General features: G+C 34.3%; 2 protein-coding genes across 2 annotated transcripts; one reads left to right on the top strand and one right to left on the bottom strand.

Moving 5' to 3' along the window:
* Positions 1-1,318: 1,318 nt before the first annotated feature.
* On the bottom strand, positions 1,319-10,208 carry LOC133176446 (asparagine--tRNA ligase, cytoplasmic-like). Its single transcript, XM_061311574.1, has 18 exons — positions 10,031-10,208; positions 7,369-7,451; positions 7,009-7,074; positions 6,788-6,880; positions 6,423-6,512; positions 6,105-6,183; positions 5,947-6,017; positions 5,735-5,821; positions 5,375-5,461; positions 5,173-5,229; positions 4,978-5,055; positions 4,512-4,589; positions 4,306-4,427; positions 3,863-3,998; positions 2,797-2,910; positions 2,512-2,643; positions 1,834-1,965; positions 1,319-1,558 (listed from the first exon to the last, which is right to left on the bottom strand). Exons 1-18 carry the CDS (start codon positions 10,068-10,070, stop codon positions 1,427-1,429), a joined length of 1,677 nt encoding a protein of 558 aa, XP_061167558.1. The 5' UTR covers positions 10,071-10,208; the 3' UTR covers positions 1,319-1,426.
* Positions 10,158-25,171, top strand: LOC133176437 (integrator complex subunit 3-like). Its single transcript, XM_061311564.1, has 33 exons — positions 10,158-10,226; positions 10,361-10,794; positions 10,955-11,038; positions 11,116-11,199; positions 11,291-11,404; positions 11,522-11,606; positions 11,711-11,777; positions 12,042-12,183; positions 12,280-12,409; positions 12,498-12,595; positions 14,072-14,119; positions 16,052-16,195; positions 16,602-16,689; positions 16,869-16,948; positions 17,413-17,504; positions 17,777-17,868; positions 17,967-18,080; positions 18,176-18,305; positions 18,454-18,511; positions 19,129-19,232; positions 19,332-19,376; positions 19,496-19,615; positions 20,281-20,374; positions 20,937-20,996; positions 21,347-21,415; positions 21,520-21,595; positions 21,859-21,972; positions 22,149-22,197; positions 22,417-22,584; positions 22,726-22,820; positions 23,392-23,464; positions 23,582-23,768; positions 24,177-25,171. The coding sequence occupies exons 2-33, from the start codon at positions 10,717-10,719 to the stop codon at positions 24,243-24,245; spliced, it is 3,051 nt and encodes a 1,016-aa protein (XP_061167548.1). The 5' UTR covers positions 10,158-10,226; positions 10,361-10,716; the 3' UTR covers positions 24,246-25,171.
* The last annotated feature ends 1,831 nt before the right edge of the window (positions 25,172-27,002 follow it).

Genomic DNA, 27,002 nt, shown 5'->3' with positions numbered 1-27,002 from the left:
AATATATTGTTCATTTTATTTACAACTCTCCAAAATTCTCATGAATTTACCGATGTATATACGGTTAGCAGTATTATTTTGAACGGATTATTATTTAATTAATGCACAGTGTAAGCTAAATTCTTCCAGCTCCATAATAATCCTGTGATTTAATTGGGGTAAACACACGCTAATTATAGACGCTTTTGTTTGTAGGTCACAGGTAACCGACTTCAAACTGACTGCATGGCCAACGTTTTTACAACAATTAACAATTAAAAAGTTGTTTCTTGAAAAATTACCATCTGGATAAACAAGTCATTTTTTCAATGAACTATTATGTTTTGTAGTAGAAATCGACCGTCCGGATGCGGAACGCGAATTTCCAGATAATGAGACAAAATAACGTGGAAAAAATCGGTTCCCAAAAAATATCGTCCGGATGGTGAAGCGTCCGGATAAATGACATCCGGATAAACGCGGTGACACTGTATTGAGTAAATATTTACCTGAAAAGACAGAAAAATTGAAGAAAAAAATGTATTATACATGAATTGAAACAAATGCACAATATTGTGCTATTCATAGTGATACTATTCATAGTGATATAAGTGAGCCAATGACAGAGGTGAATGTAGATGGTGGCACTGTTGCGACACTATTAATTGAAATGTGTATAAATTTAAATTTGGTTATTTAACAAACCTCATAAGAATACAAAATGTCTTCATTAAAAAAGTATTTACTTATTTTTAAATAATACATGTACATTGTACATATAATTTATTCTGTATAACTGTTGACAAATAACCTTTGCTCCATTGTTAACCTCTTTGTTATTACATGTAACATGAATTACTGCACAGCCCTCTAACACTGTGAAAAATACAACCTGGGTCATTAATTTTTTCACATTTATTTCCTCAGGCCAAACAAAAAAATATGTGTGGTTCCGGTTACACTTCCACAAAAATTAGGGTAGGTAGGTAGGGATTTTTTTTTTTTTTTTTTTTTTTTTAGCAAAATGATTTTCCTAATTTTTTCTTTAGAAATAATACCTATAACTGCTTTGCAAATGGCATTTAGATGTGGTGTGATAATATACTAGTCAATATTGGTAAGGGACACCTACATGCTAGTTTGCTTTGGATTTAACACTATAAAACTATGTTTTGCAAGGAGGCCGTCATTGCTGAAACTAAAACTTAAACTGGAGTCATTGATGGAAATCGGGGAAAATTCCGGAAAAAATATGAAAATTGCCAAAAACAAGATTAGGGTCAGGGGTATAAAATAGGGAAGGTCGGGTAACCGGAACCTCACATATTTTTTTATTTGGCCTCATACAATAATGAATTTATTAATGCACATTAAATAAGTAGTGTCACAGAAGTCCAGGGGAGGGGTAAAATTGTATGATAAATTATGTCTTATTTTATCACTATGATCATGGCTTGCATCGCTCCATAAAGCGAGGGTACAGTGTGACCTCTCGGATGTGGTAACGGTCCAGTAACCAGCACATGAACCTCTCAAGCCCCAAACCATATCCTCCATGGGGACAGCTTCCATACTTCCTCTGTCAGAAAAAAAAAATTAAACATTGTAATATTCACCAACTTACATGTCTCCTTTTACGCAAAACAACTAAACACTCCCTTCTTGGCAACATACAACCTGGAGAGGAAGAGCCTTCCATAGAGATACATACATGTACATATACAAGCAGTTTAATTTTCATTTGTCATAGAAAATTTTTTTAACTGGTAATATAGCTTATGCCAATCACTTCCAAAATCAATACTATTCTACAAGTTATGAGCACGACATGTATTAAGTTAGCTGGTGACGTACCTGGTCTGTGTACCAATAATAGTTGGTAGGATCAATTCCTTCCCGTTTAAATCCCTCCATCAATTCTTCGTGATGCCAGATCCTCATAGACCCTCCCACAATCTCCCCGACATTGGGCATCAAGACATCAACCTAAACAACACCAACGTAATACGTTTACCACACAACAAATACAAATGTACACTCTCCTTGTAAATGCTGTCCAAAATGAAGAGTCAAGTGCATATGTCAATTATTACCGGTAATATTTATTGATGAGAAAATCTATAATGTAACATGACGATTCTCAAATTTTGATCTCTGTACTCCAAAACAACAGTTAACATTAAAGTGTAACATAAACAAGTTCAATCTTACTGAAGTCATTATAGCAGTACACCTGTTATATTGTGCTAAGCAAAAATTTCCATTTCATAACACACCAATTATTATACAATGGATTTAACTTTTACTAGTACAAATAACAATAAACAACTTTTAAACTCCTTTGAACAGGAAAACTGGCAAAACTTTCCAACAGGAAGAGAGGGAGGGGGGAGACACAGGAAAAACTAACACCTCCCTTCCCTAACATGGACCATGCAGTTATATACTGTCATATAAGATGTACTTCTATAAAATAAAGAATAATAAGAGTATAACAAGCAGATACATAAAACATGTAGATGTGTGACTTACTGATTCTGTGAGCCTTGGGTCATCAGCACACCTCTGCATGTAGAACGACTTAATCTCAGCGGGAAATTTACACAGAAGGATTGGCTCATTGATTTGGTCTGTCATTTTTCTCTCTGGAGCCTCTGGAATGTCCTAAAAACAGCAACTGTACAGATCATTTCTGATCTATATGTATTTACCTCACAGCCTTGTGAGACAAATAATAAAATGCTTAAAATCTGGCTCTCAGATTGATATAAAGCCAATGCATTTTGAAAACAGAATTTCTTAGATACATGTATTTACCTCTCCAAATTCATAAAACGTCCCGTCATCTTTTTTAATGTCATGTTCCTTTAGATATGTAATGGCATCTTTGTATTCCAGTCGTCTAAAAGGCCTCTTTGGAGGTTTAAAGTCCTAAAATAAAATAAATCAAACTATATGTACTTTCAACTTTATGAACAGATAGAATTAGATTTTCATATGAAAAATTGTAGGAAAAAACTAAATAAAAAATTCCTATAATAATTTGTCTGTAATTAGGCCGATGACCCAAAATACCCTGAATGCTACTCAATAACACCATGATTTATTTAAACTTGAGGTAAATCACTTACATTTTGTAAATTTTGAACATTTTTTTTGTGTGTGTGTGACTATGCCACTGCTTTTACTCTCTAGTTTTCTTTCCATGTTTCAATTGTACAATATATATAAGTAATACAGGTTACTACCTATTTTCATTCATGAGTTCTATGGTTCCACATGCAAACATGTTTACAAAATTATGAGAAAAACAAAGTCCTCATAAATAGAATTTAACTTGAATAAACTGAAGAGAAAATTGCTGAATACCAATAATGTGTGTGTATATACTAGTACATAATATAAGTAAGAGACCAGGGGTGTGCAATTACAAAAATTAGTTACTAGCCCGTCGGGCTAGTGGCAGTAACAAAGTTACTAGCCCGAGGTTGCCAGTCACTAGCCCATTAACTACCGAAAACAATACATGTATAAGTATAACAAAAAGGTTAAAAAAAAATTTAAGTTGAAATAAATAAAACAAATAATGGTTTGCGCTTTTTTCTCCATATTTTTATCGACTATAATTATTATGTCACTGAAACGACTGGCGATAGCAACACACAAAACATATAGGTTAAAACGAATTAAAGATTATGATTTTACAACAAGGTTAATTCGTACATCTATTCAGTCGCCGTAAAAATACGTATACTTTTGTTTTAGATTTACTAGCCCGATGGGCTAACACAGTATAGATTTATGATAGCCCGATCTCTAAAATTGGTAGCCCCGGGCGTCAGGCGATGGTAATTGCACACCCCTGAGAGACAGACAGACATACAGGGTTGAGTTCCTTCACGATGTTTCCATACGGGCCGTTCAGGACCCTGTCCACTACATCACACACAAGGTCCTCTAATTTGTTCAGTAAGTCCTCAAAACTGATGAATGGACACTCAGCCTCTATATGGGTGTACCTGGTACAAAGAAAGGAAGATTATAAATTTATATGTACAAATCTAGAAATAGAATTGCTATAATGAAGATCGATCACTTTCCTGGTAGATTTTAAAACATGTACCTGAATATGCAACAAAGTCTACTTATATATATATATATATATATATATATATATATATATATATATATATATATATATATATATATCCACAAATCTTTTTATTCATTTTTCACAAAAAATTAAATATCCCACTAAGATATATCTGAATCAAAAACAAACAGCTTTGAACTGTACTTATTTAAAAAATGTCATGAAATACCCACTCTGCTAAATGTCTCCTGGTCCGTGACTGTTCGGCTCGATAAGACTGAGCTATAGAGAACACGTCTCCCATTGAAGGGATACACGTCTCCAGGTACAGCTGAGAGGACTGGGTTAAGTAAGCCTACAAATGGAAATATTTAGCTAGAGACTGCAAGAATGAAGGGGGATAAATTCATGTCAGAAATCTGACTCCAACATTTCCTACCTCCTCCCCAAAGTAGTTCAGCTTAAATAACGTAGATCCTCCCTCCACCTGTGTTTGTACAAGAGTAGGTGGTGTCACCTGTAAATATGACAACAATCTAGTATGATCTGTAGCAAAGAAAATAAAAGGAGATACTGTAGAATCACTCATTTTTATGGGGGTTTAATTTTTGTTGTTTTAGAGGTACGAAGAGACCCATGAATTTATGTCCACCATGAAATGTAATTTTTCACACATATTACTATTCAACAATTCTTCATCCATGAAATCAAATTCCCACGAACCCACATTTTTTCCTCAAGCCACGAAAATTTGCCCCCACGAAAATATGTGATTTTTCAGTTAGGTAATTTATGTATAAGATACTAATTAAAGAAATCTTTCAGAAAATAAATTACTTAACCAAGTAGGATTTACAAGTGCACTGTATGTAAACATCTACTTGATATATCATTCCCTGACTAACCTCATAGTATCCTCGGTTAATAAAATGATCCCTAAAGGCCTGCATTATGATAGACCTCATCTTCATCACCTTTGAGGTCTGTAAGGGAATCAAACAGATTGGCAACAGGAAATTAAACAAAACATACAGGTATTTTTTTAAACAATTTAAATCCTACGTAGCTCTGACATTTGAAATTGTCCTGACTTTACTTACGTTTTCTCCTCGAATCATCATATGTCGGTTGTCTAATTGCACATCAACATGAGCCTCCTACAAAACAGAGCAATATTATATACTTGTATATATAATACATTATCTCATTATTTTAGGATGTTCATTTTCTTACAGCCACTGCCATTTACACAGTAACTTTAAGATATATCAAATTATGAGTATGTCATTATATGTACTGTACCTCGTTGAGGATGGTGTCAGCGCCCCCTGGTGGGGAGGGACCTATCAGTTCCCAGAAGTCTGCAGTCAGCTCATGTCCATCAGGAGCCTGAAATAAAGCTCACTGACCTCAACTGTCATCAGGCATAAGAATCGTTCATTTACAAATATGAATTAATATTTTCATAAATGTAATAATTAAAAAAAAAAACTTTTGGAATTACAGATCATTCAGAGTGAAACACAATAGATATGCTTCATTCACAGTAAAATTAATTTACAACTTATCTGTCTTTAAAATACAGTTGCAAATGGTTACCAGTGTTTCGGAAAACAGAAATGAAACTGAAATCTTTCACTATTTTTTATAATGTGCACCTACCACTTTCCCTTCTGGCAACTGTTTGATGACACCATAAACACAAATGGCTGCTTCTGTTGACAGCAGTAGAGCATCATAAGTCTGACACTAAAAACAAAAATTCAAATGACATCAGAAGAGCAGCACTCTGCTTCCAATTGGCAGTAACATGGATTTAGATTATTACTCTGTCCATATCATGTTACAGTTAGGTCAAATCTACACAGACTTACCAGCTTATCCGAGAGAACGCACTGCAAGAAACCAGTTCCATCGCGTAAAACTATAAACATGAGATTCTTTCCTGAAAGAAAAAAATATGACATTTATTTAACAAACTGAGTACATGTTGAATACTTCTTTAAGTCTACATCTTAAAATTTAGTGTTACCTTGACGACGAAGCCTGTGCACCCAACCAAAAATCTTGACTCTAACATCCCTCGTCTGAACAGCATGACGAATCTTAATCTACAACAAAGATGTTGGAATCTCACATTCAAACACGTTGTTTATCATAACAGAAAACATTTACTTTGTATACATATATTTCTAGTCATTAATGTTGTTGAATACATGGATACATGATGTATTCTATCACTATTGTAAAATGTAAGGACAATCTGTCATGGTCTACCATCATCTAAACTATGTGCATGTTTAGATGAATTCCGACTCCTGTTTGTGAGTGTTTAGATAAATTTTGACACCTGCTGAGGGGCTGGCAATGACTTGTCCAGTTCTATCACAATCTTTTTCGCCTCCTCTAAGTTTTTTTCTCTCCTCTCAGCATCTTCTGCCTACAAGTAACAAAGTCATGTCAACTGGACAATTTTTACAAGATTCAACTGTAGAAAATATTTCACAAGGGCTCATATAAATACAGACATAAATATCTGAAAACACTCTGCAAAGTTTGGGTGATAACAAAAATAACCACAAAGGATTTTCTCCAACTGAAATTACATGGCTTGACAAGTACTTTTAAGTTTTCATGTTATCTGGTTATTACAATAATTTTGCTTACCCGCGGTAATAACCCAGCGAAACATCTAACAACACAGCTGTTACTAACCTCTCTGGCTGTCATGTCCGCCTTTTTATGCTGGTCTCGCACAAACTGTTTGGTAATCTTCTTCAGTTGTGACTTTGAGGCGACTTCATATTTCTATTAAAATAAAAAATAATAAGAATTTCTCATTTTAGTAATGAAAATTATTAAAAAATCACTAACAACATTTTCTAAATAATTGATTATCAACTCTGGGGTTTAAAGCCTTCATCTGTTATACACACCTCATTTTCCTTCTTACTGTCTACATAGATGGGAGGAAATGGCTCCTGTCCTGCGTGTTTCATGGCCTGAAATACAGGAACAGTTATAAATCAATTCCTGTATTTGTAAATGAAAAAAAAAATAAGAAGGAAAATTATAAAAAGACCCAAGGCTCAAATTTTATATATCCAGGGCAAGCAGAAATTTATTTACTATCTCCCAGACTTTGCTGAGTTATATCACAAAATAAAAAGTAATGTTGTCCACAATGTAAAAACTAATGATATTATTATCAAAATATAAATGGCTTAACTGTTACTTCTTCACCTTGCTGGTGAACTCAATATTAATTCTATCTATTTATAACTTTACTGACTTACTCTAAGAATAGTCTTAAAGGGTTTTTCCTTTGTGCCCTCACCGGTGTCATCATTTCCTGTTGTTTCTGAGGTGTAAATCTCACCTGAATTACAAAATGTCAATGTATTGTATTCTGATCACACCTGCCAGGTAACTCAGATGTAACATGATACAAATTTAAAATACATTAATCTATCTAGTGAAATAAACAGGAAAAAGATCCACTCCTATAAAATTATTAAACTGAAGTAAAATACATGTAGTTGTCACAATCCACAGCTATGACATGTTTTACAATCTTTGTTGTTGTCCTTACAAATGACAATTTGTTCTGAATTTCGATCACAAAACACAACTAATTTGCTGTTTGAAAAAAGGAAAAATTGTATCAAGTTTCTGTTTCTTCATCAACATCATCTCAAACAATTGCATTATCTATTACAAACCAGAACTTAATATGAAAAAATATAAGTCTGCTTGCAAAAACTTCAACAATTGCATATATTTCAATTATTAAGATTATAAACAACAGAACAAGAATTCACAAGACATTTTGTCTTGCTAATAAATGTTAAACAACATTCTCATGAAAATAAGGTGTTGCAAAAATTTGGTGATCTACAGTACCTAACAGCAAGCATCACCAAGCATCTCCCCCATATTTATTGGATATAATACAATATAGACAACTTAAAAAACCAGTACAGGCGGGGATCCTGGATCTGAAGTTAGAGGGGGCGCAAAAAGTAGGCATGGTGTCTGGGGGCCGCCTTAAGGCCCCCAGTGGGTCCAGGGCAAAGCTCTGGTGGGGGTCCAGGGGGTGAAGCTCCTGGATTCTAGAGATTTTGTAGGGTAAAAATGAGGTCTACCGAGTAGACATTTTTACATTTTCTGGATGAAACTAAGATTTACGCTAACTTTGACAATTTTAAGGGGGCGCCCCCCCCTTAAATCCGCCATTGCAGTACCTGTTAGCTTAAACAAAGAAAGAAGGAAGACTTGTTAAAACTCATAGAATATGATACTTCCATTTTAAATTTTCCTGTTTTACTAGACAGGGAAACCTCAGAGGTGTTAAACTTTTTACAGCAGGTCTTTCTCCAAATATGTAAAAGCAAGATAAGTTTCATAAAAGTTTCATATACTTTACTGACCTGCTTTGAAAGCTTAAAGTGAAAAATTTTGGTCAGATGTAGAAGTTAAGACAAGCTTCTGCAGCAGCCTGCATAACTACATCCCTAAATGTATTGTATCCAATCCATTTTGTTATACTGCATGTAAGAAGAGCTGTTTTTGTATTTGTATGAAGCAGAATTTGTATGAAAACTTCTACAAGAAAAGAAGAATTCTTCTTCTGTGGCCTTCAAAGGACTACAATGTTTTATCAAAAAACAATATTTAGTTTCATTCCTACTTTTGATTTAATATGTTCAATTGAACTCGAATAAAAGACAACCACAGAGTCTGACACATCTGTTTCATCTTTGGATGTTTTACTAAAGACATTAAAGGCAAACCGAGAACTAAATTTAATGATAAATGTGATAACATCCATTTTTCTATCATCAACTAGTCTTATTCATGTAGCAATATACCATTACCCATTGCGTAACTGTATAGAGTTTATGTCTCCCAGTTGATTTGATATGCAAAAGCATGCTCTACATATAAACAATTACTAAAACAAGGCAGGCTATAGACCAATAAGTTGACAATACAAGGATATCAACACTTTTATTTAAAGTAAACATTGGCAAATTCTGTGGTCTTTAAGTCGAATGTTGACTGACGTCTTTCATACAAATTGTTAGGCCATTATTTTCATACTGAATTCAGGGATTTATCTAGCTATTTTATTTGATTATCTTTTTCACATAAAGCGGGAAAATGAGAACGATTGGTTGACAATGGCGCTGGAAGTTTGAATATACTATGGGAGCCCAGGGGCATTTTCAAATAAATGTGGCAAAAATCTGCATTCTGAGAGCTTATATGGGGGATCATTTCTAGCACTATCATAAATAAAATCATAAATATTTCAAATGTTGGATGTCTGTTTAATCCAGAAATTTACTGCGACTTAAAAGGGAATTTTGACATTTTTTTCCCAAAAGGGAAAAAGTACCGTTTACCAGTAGTTAACACAACATTGATAAATTCCTGGAATTGTCTATGGGATTTTTCTGTTCACTTGATCATGACAAGACAAGAGCACATGGTGGGTGTGACTGGCTGACAGAAGATACTTACTCCTCCATGGCACCTGATCCAACCTCTAGCTGTTTTCAGAGTTCTGTGTTGGTTCTGCTCATAATTGTATTGTGAGAATGATCACTGTTCGTTATTTTCACATTTTGTGGAAAGAGGGGTTAATATTAAGCTTAGTCTGTTATCCTAACCAACTTGGTGTATATTCTTACCAAACAGTGATCAATATGTTGTTTTAGATCATCATGATAAGAACACCTACTAAACCTATGTCAGAAAACATGTCTGTTCACTTTGAATGTGGTTTGTGTGTTATTTCATAATAGTCTAGTTTAAATGTCAAGGGCATTTAATAAGCCTCTACCCTACAAATAATTTGAAAAGCTATTTTACAAAGGCGTACCTTTAAATGGATAATTATATATGCAGACGGACCCACAGACTGACAGTCTAAAAAGTACCATATTGACTTACCAATTTTTAACTGCTGCGTTGCTTGTTCCACGCCCTCCATGTTTTTCTGTGTAATTTGGCTTTCTTTAAACAATGTCAGATAACAAAATCGCACAATTTTATACCAAAAATCTTGTATATTTCTTGCTTATTGCATCATCTGTTGATTCCTCCTCGTGTTGTACCCGGTGCACGACAATGCCGGAAGTAGTCAGAGGTGAAGTCGTAAAATAAAAAAGATACATGTATGTCTCATTTAAATTAAATTTAAAGATCCGTTATATTATATATTGAATATATAATGCAAAAACGTTTTAAATTTAATTCTAAACAAATATTACGTATTTTGAGAAATATATGCCGTCACGACACAATGAACCCATATACGATACGCGCACGCAAAGGAAGTAGAGCTCGGAAAGAAACACTACTATAGACAAAACTAGCCGTTTTTATTGATCTGAAAATTACATACATCATTAACAGAGATTTTCCGAAAAATTATGAGTGGTCACATTCAAATTTTGTGATGCATTTTAGCTCAACAAGTGTATAAAACGCAAGTATTGACAACAAATATGGCGGACAAGTTCAATATATTCGAGTTACCCCCCTTTGTACATGCAGGAATTGAATGAAGTTGACACAATGATGAAGTAATTTTACCAGGAGTGACAGTTAAAACTAATTTAGTTGTGTATTGAAGAATGGAACAAGCTTCACGATTGTCACCTTCGAAACTTGTGGTAACATCTGTTTTGGAACCAAAAGATGAAGTAAATGAGGTATGTAATGGTTCTCTTCATTAAAACTAATATGTATGCTTCAGTTGCTGCCTTTGAGAAATGCTAATAAACTTATGTTTTTTAATATACTTAGTGTAACTGTCAGAACAAAACTGATTTCAGACGTCTTCTACTTTAAGTTCTAAGTGTTACATTGCAGAAACTGGAGAGGTGTTATAATACAGTAATTGGAATTCAAAACAGTTTGTCGGAAAGAGAAGCAAATGATGCACTTAACTCTTATGTAAGTATTGACACAGATTGGAATTAAACTGTACTCTATTTGTTTGAGACAAGCTACATCTGTGATTTTCTTTATAGGCATGCCGAGGAACTCAACAACATGAAGAAATTCAGTTGGGATTACTATATGGGATTCTTACAGATCCCAAAATGGCACCAAAGGTTGGTAAATCAACTTGTAATGTTTTCAGCTGAATTTACAATACTTCTTAGTTGTTTGATATTAATTACGATGAACCTGCTTTTTTTCTAGCATTACAGAGACATGACTTTGGTTAGCCGAGATGGTCTTACCATTGTATTGACTAAAACTAATCAAGTTGTTTTTGAAAAATGGTTGAAGTTACTGGACAACACAAGATCACAGGTATATGATCATGATGATAGACTAAATAAATTTAAAATACTGCAGAGGACAAAAGCACAAACATTTTTTAGAATCAGGGAATGTTATCTGATACAGAACACATAACTTTTTTTTCAGATTGTGTGGTTATGTAAGGAACTGATACAGAATGGAATTATTGGAGCAGACAGTGTGTGTCATAGTCTGATCAGACAAATAGCAGGTTAGTCAAGATCAGTGAATAAACCCATAGTTAACCAATATGTTTAGAGAAATTTAATTGATAACTACAAAAAAGATTTTACAAGGCTTCTATTCTACATTAAGGTGGTGATATAACTCCAAAGAATATCTGGTTAACAGAAGTTATGGTCGACATATTTACTGAGAATCGGTAAGTGAACACTTGAATGAAATAGACTTGCATGCAGATAATGTACATTATATCCATGCCATATCATACAAACTTTATAAATATGATATTCTGAAAAATAAAAGGACATTGGAAAGTAAAGTCATTTAATCCTGACTTAAATAAAAATTGATTCTATCATAAAATGTTGAATTACATATCGTTTGGGAGAATGAACATATTCTCACACTTTCAAGAGCTTTTGATAGGAAAAAAAACATTATTAACATTTTTGTTTATTTGTAGACCTTGGTTGGACAAATTCCCCAATCTTCTGTCCACAGTAGTTTATACGTATCTCCGAGTGATTGTTGATCACAATGGACAGATGTTTGTGAATCTTAGACAGAAAGAGGTGGACCTTTGTATCTCAATTCTACGAGAGAAGGTACCAAATTCAACACAGCTGACAAACTTGGTAATTAAAAAAATCATTCACATTGTATGTAAACAATGTGGCTTTTATTTATAATTTATTTTGCAGTGGACAGATTGTCAAGCAGTGGGAAGAGATTTAGTCTGTCTTCTACAAAATGTCGCTAGAATCCCAGAGTTTGAAAAACTGTGGCGAGATATAATGCTGAATCCTACAGCAATCTGTCCAACATTTACTGGTATGTAGTTTGTATCTTAGACTTCAAAGGTCATGTCTTAGATTTAGATTAGCATAATGTTCTGTTATGATCTGGTTGTGTTTTGTAGGAGTCCAGCAGCTGATGCACACAAGGACATCGAGAAAATACCTGATAAGTCGATTGACTCCAGACATGGAAAACAAACTGGTTTTCCTCATCACAAAGGTAAATATAATGCTATCACATTCAAGTCAAGTGTTTATCCTTGCATATACGGTGCGGACTCGTTATTACGATGTTCATTTTGTCACGGTAAAATATCGTAATATCGAGGGCAACATGATAAAAGTTCCCAATAAAATCCAGTAAAAGATCGTTTTGAAAGCTTGTTGTTATACTAGGAGGTGTATTTTTCTCCTTTTGTTTCCTTCTTCTGTTCAAATTCTTCATTAAAACGCTATATACATATAATTTATTAATAACTTATCTTGAATAGATATCTTCATGATGCTATTTCTTCTAATTCCTTCATTTTAAAAGAAATGTGCACATTTTTTATAAAAATTTCGGCAATCTTCATTTGTCTGCCACCTTTTTCGTTTACTTTTACTTTCGTTTCTGTCCACATTTATCTGCCACCATTTCCGTTTACTTTTACTTTCGTTTCTGTCTAGATAATGCGTTTGTAAAATTTTCAATGTCTTCGAATCGTTACTACATAAACAACAACAATACATCACTGGGCGGTTTTGGGTGTTCATTGAGCTTAGAGCTGCAGTGAACAACTGATGAAAGTGGGCAGTGTGATAGGCATATTCATGGACAGGATTTGAAAACATACAAGCTAAATGTCAAAATAAATTTGAATTTTTAAATTACGGAACAGAGTTCAATTAGCAGTTCAGCAATTATCGATTTGTATTTCAGCTGACACCTGTGAGGTAGTCCAAGCCACTACCCAAGCTGTTAAAATGTTATTGGGGTTCAAATTTTGCCAAAATTATGTTTGATACCCAAGCTGTCCATTCCGCAGTTTAACTGCAAACGAAATAACACATTACGTATTTAACATACATGCATACGATTAAATGTAATCTTTATATTTAATAAATTAATTTTACTTATTAACCATAGTAAAAAAAAAAATAATAAAATAAACTTAACATAGATAGATAAACTAGAGACTACATTTATAAATAAACAGTTTAATTGTTTAACAATGGCTTTGACACGTCTCCAATTCTGCTGACCTCGCTAGAACAGTCAAGGTGTGTGCAGTCAAGCGTCACTAATCACCTAACGGGTCTGTAGGTTAACACTCTGTCAGAGCACATGTGTTTCAATGTTTATTTAGCATCTCCTTAAGTGTCTACCATCAATCAGCACTGAATAAACACGGAGTGAAAAAAATTTTGGACAGAATTTTTACATCGTAATACCGAGTCCCGGCATCTAAGGACATCGTAATAAACAGTTCTATTTTGTATAGATTTGTTAAGAAATGGTTTTGTGCTTTGTATTTACAACGTAATAAGCGTTCTATCTTGTAAAACTGTCACCATAATAATGAGTCCGCACTGTACATGTATATTATATAATAAAGAAGTTTGTGTATTGTAAGAGACTTTAGAATATGCATTATATGAATTTGTATGAAAGAAATACATGCATAACTAATGTTTATGTGTTTTATGAATTTAGGTGAAATTTGGTCAGCACAAGAAATATCAGGAATGGTTCCAGAGACAGGTAACACATTAAAACAAAATATAAGTAGTTAATAAGAAGGTTGTAGGTAACCTAAGTAGTTAATGAGAAGGTTGTAGGTAACCTAAGTAGTTAATGAGAAGGTTGTAGATGACCTAAGTAGTTAATGAGAAGGTTGTAAGTAACCTAAGTAGTTAATGAGAAGGTTGTAGGTAACCTAAGTAGTTAATGAGAAGGTTGTAGGTAACCTAAGTAGTTAATGAGAAGGTTGTAGGTAACCTAAGTAGTTAATAAGAAGATTGTAGGTAACCTAGGTAGTTAATGAGATGGTTGTAGGTAACCTAAGTAGTTAATAAGAAGATTGTAGGTAACCTAAGTAGTTAATGAGAAGGTTGTAGGTAACCTAAGTAGTTAATAAGAAGATTGTAGGTAACCTAAGTAGTTAATGAGAAGGTTGTAGGTAACCTAAGTAGTTAATGAGAAGGTTGTAAGTAACCTAAGTAGTTAATGAGAAGGTTGTAGGTAACCTAAGTAGTTAATGAGAAGGTTGTAGGTAACCCATGTAATTAATGAGAAGGTTGTAGGTGACCTAAGTAGTTAATGAGAAGGTTGTAGGTGACCTAAGTAGTTAAAGAGAAGGTTGTAGGTAACCTAAGTAGTTAATGAGAAGGTTGTAGGTAACCTAAGTAGTTAATGAGAAGGTTGTAGGTAACCTAAGTAGTTAATGAGAAGGTTGTAGGTAACCCATGTAGTTAATGAGAAGGTTGTAGGTGACCTAAGTAGTTAATGAGAAGGTTGTAGGTAACCCATGTAGTTAATGAGAAGGTTGTAGGTGACCTAAGTAGTTAATGAGAAGGTTGTAGGTGACCTAAGTAGTTAAAGAGAAGGTTGTAGGTAACCTAAGTAGTTAATGAGAAGGTTGTAGGTAATCTAAGTAGTTAATGAGAAGGTTGTAGGTGACCTAAGTAGTTAATGAGAAGGTTGTAGGTAATCTAAGTAGTTAATAAGAAGATTGTAGGTAACCTAAGTAGTTAATGAGAAGGTTGTAGGTAACCTAAGTAGTTAATAAGAAGATTGTAGGTAACCTAAGTAGTTAATGAGAAGGTTGTAGGTAACCTAAGTAGTTAATGAGAAGGTTGTAAGTAACCTAAGTAGTTAATGAGAAGGTTGTAGGTAACCTAAGTAGTTAATGAGAAGGTTGTAGGTAACCCATGTAATTAATGAGAAGGTTGTAGGTGACCTAAGTAGTTAATGAGAAGGTTGTAGGTGACCTAAGTAGTTAAAGAGAAGGTTGTAGGTAACCTAAGTAGTTAATGAGAAGGTTGTAGGTAACCTAAGTAGTTAATGAGAAGGTTGTAGGTAACCTAAGTAGTTAATGAGAAGGTTGTAGGTAACCCATGTAGTTAATGAGAAGGTTGTAGGTGACCTAAGTAGTTAATGAGAAGGTTGTAGGTGACCTAAGTAGTTAAAGAGAAGGTTGTAGGTAACCTAAGTAGTTAATGAGAAGGTTGTAGGTAATCTAAGTAGTTAATGAGAAGGTTGTAGGTAACCTAAGTAGTTAATGAGAAGGTTGTAGGTGACCTAAGTAGTTAATGAGAAGGTTGTAGGTAACCTAAGTAGTTAATGAGAAGGTTGTAGGTAACCTAAGTAGTTAATGAGAAGGTTGTAGGTAACCTAAGTAGTTCATAAGGTTGTAGGTCCTTTTTCAGTCAGATAGTTATGTTAATCACTTAAGTTATGCATGTACATGTATATACAATAAATATTTTAGTAGAAGTTTCTAACAAATGTACAGTACCAAAAATGTCTGTTCCGATGAAATGTTTTTTTGTGGCAAAATTGATTTATGATAATGGTGATTGCAGTGTAATATAATTTATTTTCATTTTGTTCTTTATTTCCATATTAGATATAACCTGAGTCCTGCGATGTGGTTTGTACATGTAATTAATTACAGCTGTGTTCTTGTTTCAGTATCTGGCCACACCAGAGAGCCAGTCTCTGCGGTGTGATCTGATTCGTTACATCTGTGCTGTTTTCCATCCTCCTAATGAACTTCTGTGTTCTGAAATCATCCCTCGCTGGGCTGTGATTGGCTGGCTTCTGACCACCTGTACTGTAAGAATTGCTGTCAATAATTTCTGCACTTCAAAAACAAATTTTCAGATGGATGTATAATGTATCATATAGAAAAATTACTTTTAAAAATTATTACAATGTAAGTGGAATTTTTAGCTAAACGCAAATTTAGCAATTTGTCCTTAAAAATTAGAATTAAGAAGTAATTTGGCGGTTTTATGGAACATAGAAAGATGACGTTTTCCTCTAATGAGGAATAAATTATTAGCAATTTCAATTTTAGCAATCTCAACACCCTTGCTAAAAATGCCAAAATTGAATCTTTGCTAAAATTTCTGCTTTTACATGTAAATTATTGTATTGTACTGTAGAAAAATGGGCTGAAGTACAGATTATACATGCAAATGATTTTGCATATTTAAAACCTGATACTTTCAATTTTCAGTCGGCAGTTGCAGCCTGTAATGCCAAATTAGCATTATTCTATGATTGGTTGTTTTTTGATCCAGAGAGAGACAGCATCATGAATATTGGTAAGAAATCTCCCTAGTTTTAATTTTAAATAAAACAAGAAGCATAGCTAAAGCTGTAGTTTCTTTTCACTTGGAATTCTAGATTTTGTACATGTATTAAGTAAAGAATTGTAAAATGCATATTAGAAATTTGGTTTATTGTTAAAATTATTTCTGACCAGAATTTTATCATTTTTCAGAGCCTGCAATATTAGTCATGTTTCATTCTATTCGTCCACATCCTGCCATTACAGCAACATTATTAGATTTTCTCTGCCGGGTATGTATAAACTAGTGTACTTAAAAAAAGTCAATGGAAAATAACTGGTGTATCTGATATATGTAGTTTAATAGTTAGTGATGATTTTTTTACACAAGAAAGTAGCTAAATAAAAGCAAGAATTCTCACACTTGAGAGATGTTCCTGAGATAAAGTCAACTGAAATGTTCATTAGATTCTTTCAACCACTGTACGTTAAAAAATTACTCTCAGTTGAGGTGTTACCGGGTTAACTGAAATTACAGTATTCTTGTATTTGTTAGCAGAAAAAAAGGTTAGGTTTGATTCTAGATGGTTTCATGGACATTGTATTTCAGTCAGAGAAAATAAACCTAGTCACAGGGAACCTTTAATTAAAAAATTACTCCAAAAATGAGACAAATACTGCCCTTTTGGGAATTTTTTTTAAGCTGTTAATGGTTGCATGTTACTAAACATCTACCTGCCTTTTTTGTTTATTTTAGATCATGCCAAACTTTTGTCTACCATTAAATGAGCAAGTCAAACAAGGAATTTATACCTCTCTGAAAGTCATCCTGGAGAAAAGAGTGCTACAGTAAGTCCTACACAAAGTAGAACCCCCCCCCCCCCCCAAAAAAAAAGGCGGGGGGAGAAGGATAAGATTAAGGAATTTGTCTCTTTATGTGTATATGAAAGGTCGTCAAAGAAATCACACATTTAATACATAATAAATTATGCAGATCAGTAAAACGTCTAATTAAATGCAAATGATAAAAATATCTGGACAGTTTGCAAGATATTTTAAAAAGAAGGAATACAGTTTTTATGATATTATGCCATGTTTAAAGGGTATTTATTTATTTACAGATCTTTGTCACCATTATTTGATAACAACAAACTTGACCAAGAATTAAGAATCCTTATCCGGGAAAATTTTAGTGAATTCTGCTCCCAAGAAGGTAATGGAATTAATTGATAGTCATATACATGTACATGTAGATATCTTCCAATATTTACGTACCTTAAGATATTTACATGTAATTTTTTTCTTTAACAGTTGTTAAAGAAGACACGATGAATAACAAGGACGTTATAGAAATAGACAATGGGAACCACGTAGAAAATAATCTGGATGCCGCGTTCAGTGATGAGGAGGACGATATTCCACTGGGTAAGCCTCGAACCTCACATTTGTCAAGGTGTTAGAAAATGTACGTTTATTTTGTGTTTCTGTTATGCCTGACTGGAGAACTTTGATCTTAACAGATAAACTCAGAACTGACTGTACATTTCAACCCATCCGAGACACCCGGTACGAGGCGGTGGATTTAGATGAATTTCTACAACAGCTTGGAGGTGATATTTACGAGTACACAGTCCAACTTAGAGACGAAAAGTAAGATACACATGTACAGCAATAATTTACAAAGACATGCTTGAAAAGAATAATGTACTTATCATAATAATAAATGAAGTGATTTTTTTTTGTATTTCATGAAAAACCTTTGTGTTACTGTATGTTCATGTCTATTTTTTCTCCCCAGAGATCAAGAGATCCAGTGTGAGGTGATGGACAGACTTCTACAAACAATACTGAGAGAGGTAAGTCTACAGCTATCTACATGTCCTGTTAAATGATCACTCAATCATGAATTAGGGCCCTGCAAGGATTTACAGATCCCCCTTAGTAAACATTTTGCCTGTCTGAATCTCCCAGTTTTTCACATTCTTCTTCCTGTATTATAGATTCCTTTCTGATTTCTTAATTCCTTTAACCCCACTCATAAATGCATACTCCTCTTTAGGGTCCTTGCTGACTGGTCAATTATCTAGTAGGTAGAAATTCAGAATCTCTCGGAACTGACTCTACATATTGTGATTAATGTGTTCAGAAGTATTGATGATGAATTCATGTGACGGGCGGACTGAGCTTGCTGCTGAGTGTCACAGAATCTGATAATGGATTCTTTTGTCCCATATTTCCAAAATCCCATTATCTTAAGATGACATATCTGTACATGTGTCATCAAAGCAGGTCCTCTGCCCATTAAATGGATTTTTCAGTAATAATTGCTATTTTCTTTTAAAAGAAGGAAGTAAAACTGAAATTTGAGCAGATTCAGTCCCACATCATTTTACTGTAAAATGACACTTTGTTACATTATTTTTGTATTGGTTGATTAAGAAAATATTCCTATTGTTTTCTGAATTCTCTACAGGATGAGTGTGATCAAGATATGACGGTTCCGCTAGCCGCGTGCATTTGTCAAATTCTGTCCAATCAACTCAATAGCAATCTCTTCCCCAAAGACCTCGATGAAGAGTAAGTAATGACATGAAAAAAATGGCATTTTTAATAAATCAAATTTATTTGGTTCTTAATTTAGTTGTACTGTATATGATTTTAAAATTTACGTTTCAGGTCTATAGAAGATTCAATAGGATCACCTTTGTTTGTCATGTTTAGGTAAGATATTCCTGCGATTGAGAAATTAAAGTACAACATACAGTACACAGTACATGTACTTGACATTACATGTTTAAGTTCAGCTTGTAAGTAGAGTTAAAAGTTGCTTGTTTCTGTAGGTTTTTAACAACTATGCCAGAGGAGGATCCAAATAGGCAGCCCATCTTACAGCTTCTAGGGGAAATGTACAACAAACAGGCCAGGATAGGGTATTACCTGCTGTACTTTATCAAAGTCGGGTAAGTTTGTATGGGGAGGGGGGTTATACAGAGAAAGAGAGAGAGAGACAACTAACAGACCAGGATAGGGTATTACCTGCTGTACTTTATCAAAGTTGGGTAAGTTTGTATGGGGAGATCATGAGAGAGTGAGAGAAATATACAGTATACAAGATATAGGCTAGAATAGGATATTGCCTCATTTACTTTGCCAAAATCTGGGCATAAAAGTTTGAGGAGCAAATGAAAATAAGAGTAGAGGAAATGTAAAACAAACCGGGTAGAATATTATCTCCTGTACTTTGTAAAAGTAGGGTAAGTCTGAGGGGCAAGAGAAAGGCAGATGTACAACAAAACAAACATAATTATTGTGTGTTATGTTGTGTACTTTATCAAAGTTAAGTAACTTTTTTGGGGGGGAGGGGGGGGGGGGGATTGGAGGTTGGGAAGGGAGATGTGAATAGTATATATACATGTATATATTGTTATACATATTACATATAAGTCAGGTAAGATTGGTAGAGAGAGGGTATGGAGAGAGAGAACAGGGGTATGTCTACTACTATGTGGGTCTCTCTCTCTTATCAGAGGTACATGTACATATCATAAAGAAAATGCTAGAATTGGACGTTATAACCTCCCTTTCTTGTTGCACTCTATGTAAGCCAGTGTGTCTCCATTTTCAGCAAAGTAAATGATGAGAAGATGAACACATACAAGGATTTCTGTAAAAGTTTGGACAATAAAGATCTGACATCTTGTTTAATGAGGGACATGAAGGTAAGACAGGTGATCACAGGTACAGGTGAATTATACTTCTGTGTCGGTAAGGTAAGAGAGGCGATAACAGGTACAGGTGAATTATACTTCTGTGTCGGTAAGGTAAGACAGGTTATCACAGGTACAGGTGAATTAACTTCTGTGTCTGTAAGGTAAGACAGGTTATCACAGGTACAGGTGAATTATACTTCTGTATCTGTAAGGTAAGACAGGTTATCACAGGTACAGGTGAATTATACTTCTGTATCTGTAAGGTAAGACAGGTTATCACAGGTACAGGTGAATTAACTTCTGTGTCTGTAAGGTAAGACAGGTTATCACAGGTACAGGTGAATTATACTTCTGTGTCTGTAAGGTAAGACAGGTTATCACAGGTACAGGTGAATTATACTTCTGTGTCTGTAATACTCCTGTACATTACATGTTCATGTAGGTAATTGTATACTGCCCTCTATAAGTAATTAATACAAACTTTTTAAAAAACAGTGCTTGCCCTTGATATAAAAAACTTTCTATTCATTGTTGCATATTGTAAAGCAAAAGAAATAATTCTGTTTTTCAGCTTTGTCAAGAAGATGATGTTCGATTGTTTACCTTCCTTATGCCTGATATCTATACTATAGTAAGAATTTAATTTACAATAAAGATATCTATATTATAGTAAGAATTTGATGTACACTTAAGTTATCTATACTATAGTAAGAATTTAATTTACACTAAAGATATCTATGCTTTAGTAAGAATTTAATTTACACTAAAGATATGTATACTATAGTAAGAATTTAATTACACTAAAGATATTTATACTGTAGTATGAATCTAATTTACATCAAAGATATTTCTGCCCTATGTACAATGACAGCAATAATGGATAAACATTAGAATTAAGCCTTGTGTAGAGTAGCTGAGTTCAGGGTTGGATTTTTTTTTTCTGATTGTCCAGTATTAAATGATGTTTTTTTCTTGCTTCAGTTTCCTAACATAGCAATAGGGAATGTAGAACTCCTTCACATGATTGTGTCAGCTATTGATGGCACACAGGTGAGTAAAATTCTCAGTTTATACTCAGTGGGAATGTAATCTGTGAGAAAGAAGAAATAAGATAAATATGTAACTCAGTGTGATTTAATTCTTCTCTTTCATAGCTACAAGAATTGATCTGCCAGATTTTACAAGGTCACCTTGTAATGTTTAGAAAGGACTCATTTCTTTCCATATTAAGTAAGTCCATGTTTGTTAACTAACAATTAAGCCCATGTTTGGTTGGCTTACATGTAAGTCCATTACAAGTATGTCCATGTTTGTTAACTTACATGTAAGTCCATGTTTATTAACTAACAAGTACATGTGACTCCATGTTTGTTGACTAATAAGTGAGTCCATGTTTGTTAACTTGCACGCACCCATTGAAGAAAGACGTGAACATTGATGCAGTATTGCATGTTCAGTGACATACTGAATAACAGCTATGATTTATTGTTCAGATGGAAGCTTAGAGTGGGAGACTTTAGAACAATACTTCCTTTGGCAGTTAATCTCGGCTCACAATATCCCAGTAGATTACATCATGCCAGTTCTCCCCAAACTGGACTATACAGGTACATCTTTATAGCCCTTCATCTATATATGTACATAACTTATTATTTGAACAACTTTTTATTGGTCCATCACATGCTCATGTTCAAGTACATGTGTTTAAGAATCTTAAAAGAAATTAGTCATACATGTGGTTGAGTATAAGTTACATAACATTTCTTGGACGTTTGTGTTACAGCTCATGCAGAAGCACTGTCCAGTATACTAGTGCTGCTAAAACAAGAAGGGTAAGTCTGTCCCATTTGTACACGTAAATTAAACTTTTAGTTCAAATCAAATGGTAAATGTAGATTTACAATTAGTTCATATGTTAAATGTATATTATCTAAGATATGAATTAAATGAATTTGTGTTATCTAAGATACAAGATTATATAAGTTAAACAGTTCAAACTCACTTTTCAAGATCACTTTTTAAGAGTCCAGGTATTTTATTGGACATTTCAGGCCCTCGTCTGATCTCATCCGACCCATTTTGTGTCGAGACTTTAAGAAGACAGATTTCTTTACGGTTTCCATCCTGAAGTACTGGGCTCAGGAATATGAAGACAAATTGGCAGAGATAATTCTGGCTCAAGTCTCCAAAATGAATGGGACTCCAAAGAAGCGTCAAAGGTGAGGGCAAAATTTTACTGATTTTATTTCAGTGTAAATTTCCCAGTATTAAGTGCTAAAGTTACATGGATTGATCTTACTAGTTACACTGAACATGTTGGTACCTGAGTTGTTATTAATTTTCCTTTGTGTTTATTTTAGGGTTGGAAGTGCAGGGTCCAAGAAGGATGGCGTCAGCATTGAACAAATTTTGTCACATCTGGATCACATGAGACAAGTTTGCAAAAACATTTCTTGTAAGACATTGGTTCATAACAAAAACATTTCTTGTAAGGCATTGGTTCATATCAAAAACATTTCTTGTAAGCCATTGGTTCATAACAAAAACATTTCTTGTAAGACATTGGTTTGTAACAAAAACATTTCTTGTAAGATATTGGTTCAAAACAAAAACATTTCTTGTAAGATATTGGTTCAAAACAAAAGCATTTCTTGTAAGACATTGGTTCATAACAAAAACAATCTAAGATATTTGTCAAAAAAAAATTCTTGTAAGACATTTGTTCATAACAATTGTAATTCATTAAAATTTCACCTCATATTTATTGAAGATAATGTGTTGGATGTTAAAGCTTAGTGAAGAAATAGTCACTCCATGACGGGCAAAGGCATAAGTGGGGTTTTCTGATCGGAGCTTTAAATTTCTGTCATTCATGTAGATAACTTTCACATCTTTGAGTACTTTATAAGTGTACAATTCTTCCAACAAGAGTAAATGGAATATAAATCTTTTCAAAAATTAGTATTTACTTAAATGTGTGGGTACAAGTATCTCGGTCATAAATGTTTTAATGTTTGTTTTGACAGTTTTGAACAATGAAAGTATACAGCATGCACTGCAGCAAGTTCATCAAATGTCCAACGAAACCTTGAAAACAAAGTGAGATTTATTTGCTTACATACTTATTAATAAATGATATAAACAAGAAAAACATGTATTAATACTGAAGACATTGTGCTGGATAGAAAGCTTCAGAAACTCTCTTTTTTTCCTCAGATTCAGTGACCTGCTGGCATTAGCAGATGACATTGAGACGGATTTTAAATCTGTACGTGTGTTGCGCGGTGTACCAGCTAGGAAGGCAGCCAATGCAAGCGCAGCTATGGGTCTTGACAATCGGAACTCACGAAAAATCAGCAAAAAAGTTGTCCATGATAGCAGTGGATCAGGTGAAAGTAGTGAGGTGAGATCTTTATATTTGTTTTGTCCTGTTTATATTTCATTAGCAGTGGTACAGGACAAAAGTATGACCTCGCTGTTAGAAGTTGCAGTAAATCAACAAGTGAGAAGTATTTTGGGACCTCATACTCCTGAATATTTCACAGAGGGAACCATTTATATGATTGTGCACTATGCTTCCTTAGTTGTGAAAACTACATGTATTTGTCATGGATGGATTTCAAACTGACAAATTGCAAAAAAAAAATGTGTCGTGGATAATAGTTGGTTTACAGTGTTCCTTTAAAGAGGGTTCATAATAAATACAAATGTGTCTAAGTGTACTCTCATTTAATATGCTCACATTTGTCAACAAAATATGTTAGAACATTTGTGTTCAAATGATTGAAGCTATTTTTCTTTTAATATCTAGGATGAAGAAATTAAACCTAGACCCAAGAAAAGGAAAAAAGCCATACCTGTGGAGGAAGATAGTGATTGAACAATACCTTTGGTCAGAGTTAATGATCAAACGATACCATAGAAGATAATGATCAAACAATACATTTGATGGCACAAAGTGATTGAACAATACCTTTTATGGTACCTAGTAATACAACAATCAAAATCAATGCAAATCAAACTGAAAGACAGTCTAGAATGTGACTGTCATCCCCAAACTTTATAGTGCTCTTGTCAGTTGTCAGGTTAACGTTGGGCCGTTGAGGAACCTGAAGGACAATATGGAAACAGAGAAGACAGTGTTTTATTATGAAGTCTTTCATTTTACCAGGATGTGAGCAATCTGTTTTATCTGTGGTAGGAACTTGGAATCTCATCATCCAAATAATTGTGCTTTCCAATAAAATCAGTTGATGCCAAAGGGCATTTCCAAAGACATTATTGTGTAAAAGGAGTTTTAGCTGAGGTGTATGTGTCTACATGACATGTGTCTGAGGGACATCAACAAATGTGATGAGTGTCTGCAACTCAACAGATGTGATGCATTTTCAGTTGACATCTAAATCTGTGATTTGTTTCTTGGAGACAACAACAAATATCATTAGTCACGACATCATTGGAAAATGTGTGTTGTGACAACATCAACAAGTGAACTGATCAGTGAAGGACGACAGTTCTACTTGCACCCCCTGAAGCCTGAGTATGACGGGCAGCAGTGCTACATGGCTCACCAGAACATTTACAGGCAGCACACCTGTTTTAGCTTGCCTGAACCTCGATAGGCAGCACAGTGTGTATCCTGATTTTTTTTTTATCTCTCGTCAGACGAGATCAGTTTTAGAGATGACTGTGATCTACACAATTTATAGCATGTGTGAGATGACATTCATCTGTCTTTAAATTTCATTGTATATGACGTCCAATTTTGTTACATGATACAGCATATTAAAAATATCTAAATCCGGATTTGTTGTTTTCAAAAATTTATTTTAAAAGTTGACTTACTAGCATTATCCAGTAATTGTGTGGTTAGTATGTAATGCATGGCTTCCCATTACCTAAGGTTAGTTGGTTAACCCATAAGCTTGACAGCTATAGCACTGAACTGGTATGCCAGAGGTCCGGGTTCAAATCCAAGCAGAGGCACAAACCTGTCTCTGTTGTTGTTCCAGAACTAAAATAAAGTTCAGTATACAGTGGTTATGGGTCCATCTTTCCCTTTATCACAACTCCAACATATCCTTAAGATACCAAAAAAATTCTCCAACATATCCTTAAGATACCAAAAAAATTCTCCAACATATCCTAAGATACCAAAAAAATTCTTATTGCATATGATTGGCTTGTCATGAAGATGAAGATATGTCTTAAGGTTTTGGAGATTGGAATTTAGGCCCAGGGGGCATAAAAAATTGTGGTTTAAAAATGTCACTGGAACACCTCCAGTTTGAGTATTAAAAAAGAGAGGTTCTACATTTGATTGATTATGTCATGTAGATGGGCAATAGATTGTCCCCAAGCACATAAAAAAAAATTAAACCTCAAAAAAAAAGCAGGACCATGATTAGTTGTATTAATCATAATATGCATGCATCCTCTGCAGACTCATGTTTGTTTAAATCATGGGCCCTGTGTGTAGCCACAATACAAGATCAAAATTTGACATGGGAAGACATATCTTTTCAAGAACAGCAGGGCAATAATTGATCATAGGAGTATGCAAGCCTCCTCGGGTAACGTAGATGCAAATTTGATCAAATCAAGATTGTGGGGATCAAAGTTTTGCACAAAAATTTATTGAAAAACAAAATCTACTCAAGAACAGGGCCATAATAAGTTGCATTAAAATGCAGCTAGCACCCTCAAGTACAATAAATGTAGTACAGATGTAAGTTTGCTCAAATCATGTCCCCCAGAGGTAGAGTGGGGCCACAATAATGGATCAGAATGTTAGATGGAAATACTGTATGTGGAAGAAAATTATTTAAATCTCTTCAAAAATCACTGAGCCATAAGCAGACATTCTCAAGTTGTCTGGATTCATGTTTCCTTCTCAAATTATAGACCCTTAGGTAGGGTGGAGCTAAAATTTGGAATCAGATGTATACAGGAAAAAAATCTCTGTAACAGCAAGACCATGATAGTCAATGGATACTGGAGCATCTTGTGTGGATTCAAGTTTGTTTAGTCATGACCCCTTGGTGTCAGGGTAGAGTCATAATATGGGGTTAAGATTTTCATGTGAATAAAGAAAGGAAACAAGGTATATTTGTGAAAACACTGATGCCCCTGGATAACAGCTCATGGTCAAGGGTAAAAATTCTCAAATGCATGTCAAACTCCAAGGTCAAGAGAGGTCAAAAAATGTTGGTACCCAAAGAAAGGTGTGGTCACAAGGAAAACACATGTGAAATGAAACCCTTGCACCATCCTCAAATATATTGATACCAAAGGGAAGGTCTTGTCACAAAGAAAACACATGAAATATGAAAGCCTAGCACCAACCATTCAAATGTAACAGGAAAGAAGAAAATGTATGGCTGGACAGGGAATCAAACCTGGTACCCCTGCATCACTAGTCAGGTGCTCTACCGACTGAGCTACCTAGGCCGATATCCACAGCCCAAACCATTACATTCCTCCCTCCTTAATTTGTCTTTGCCCTCGAAGACACAACCTAAGTTCTTATTTGCCCCTGGCAGGACTTTCACCTGCAAGTCCAGGGGAGGTCAACAGCACCAAATCTGTAACAGGAAAGGAGGAAATGTATGGCTGGACAGGGAATCGAACCTGGAAC

Source organism: Saccostrea echinata, unplaced genomic scaffold (assembly GCF_033153115.1).
Source record: "Saccostrea echinata isolate AGI-Se365-2 ecotype Australia unplaced genomic scaffold, CSIRO_AGI_Sech_v1 ptg000002l, whole genome shotgun sequence".
In the NCBI taxonomy this organism is placed as follows: Eukaryota; Metazoa; Mollusca; class Bivalvia; order Ostreida; family Ostreidae; genus Saccostrea; species Saccostrea echinata.
The sequence above is the reverse complement of the archived record's forward strand: the minus strand, read 5'-3'. Positions and strand labels throughout refer to the sequence as shown.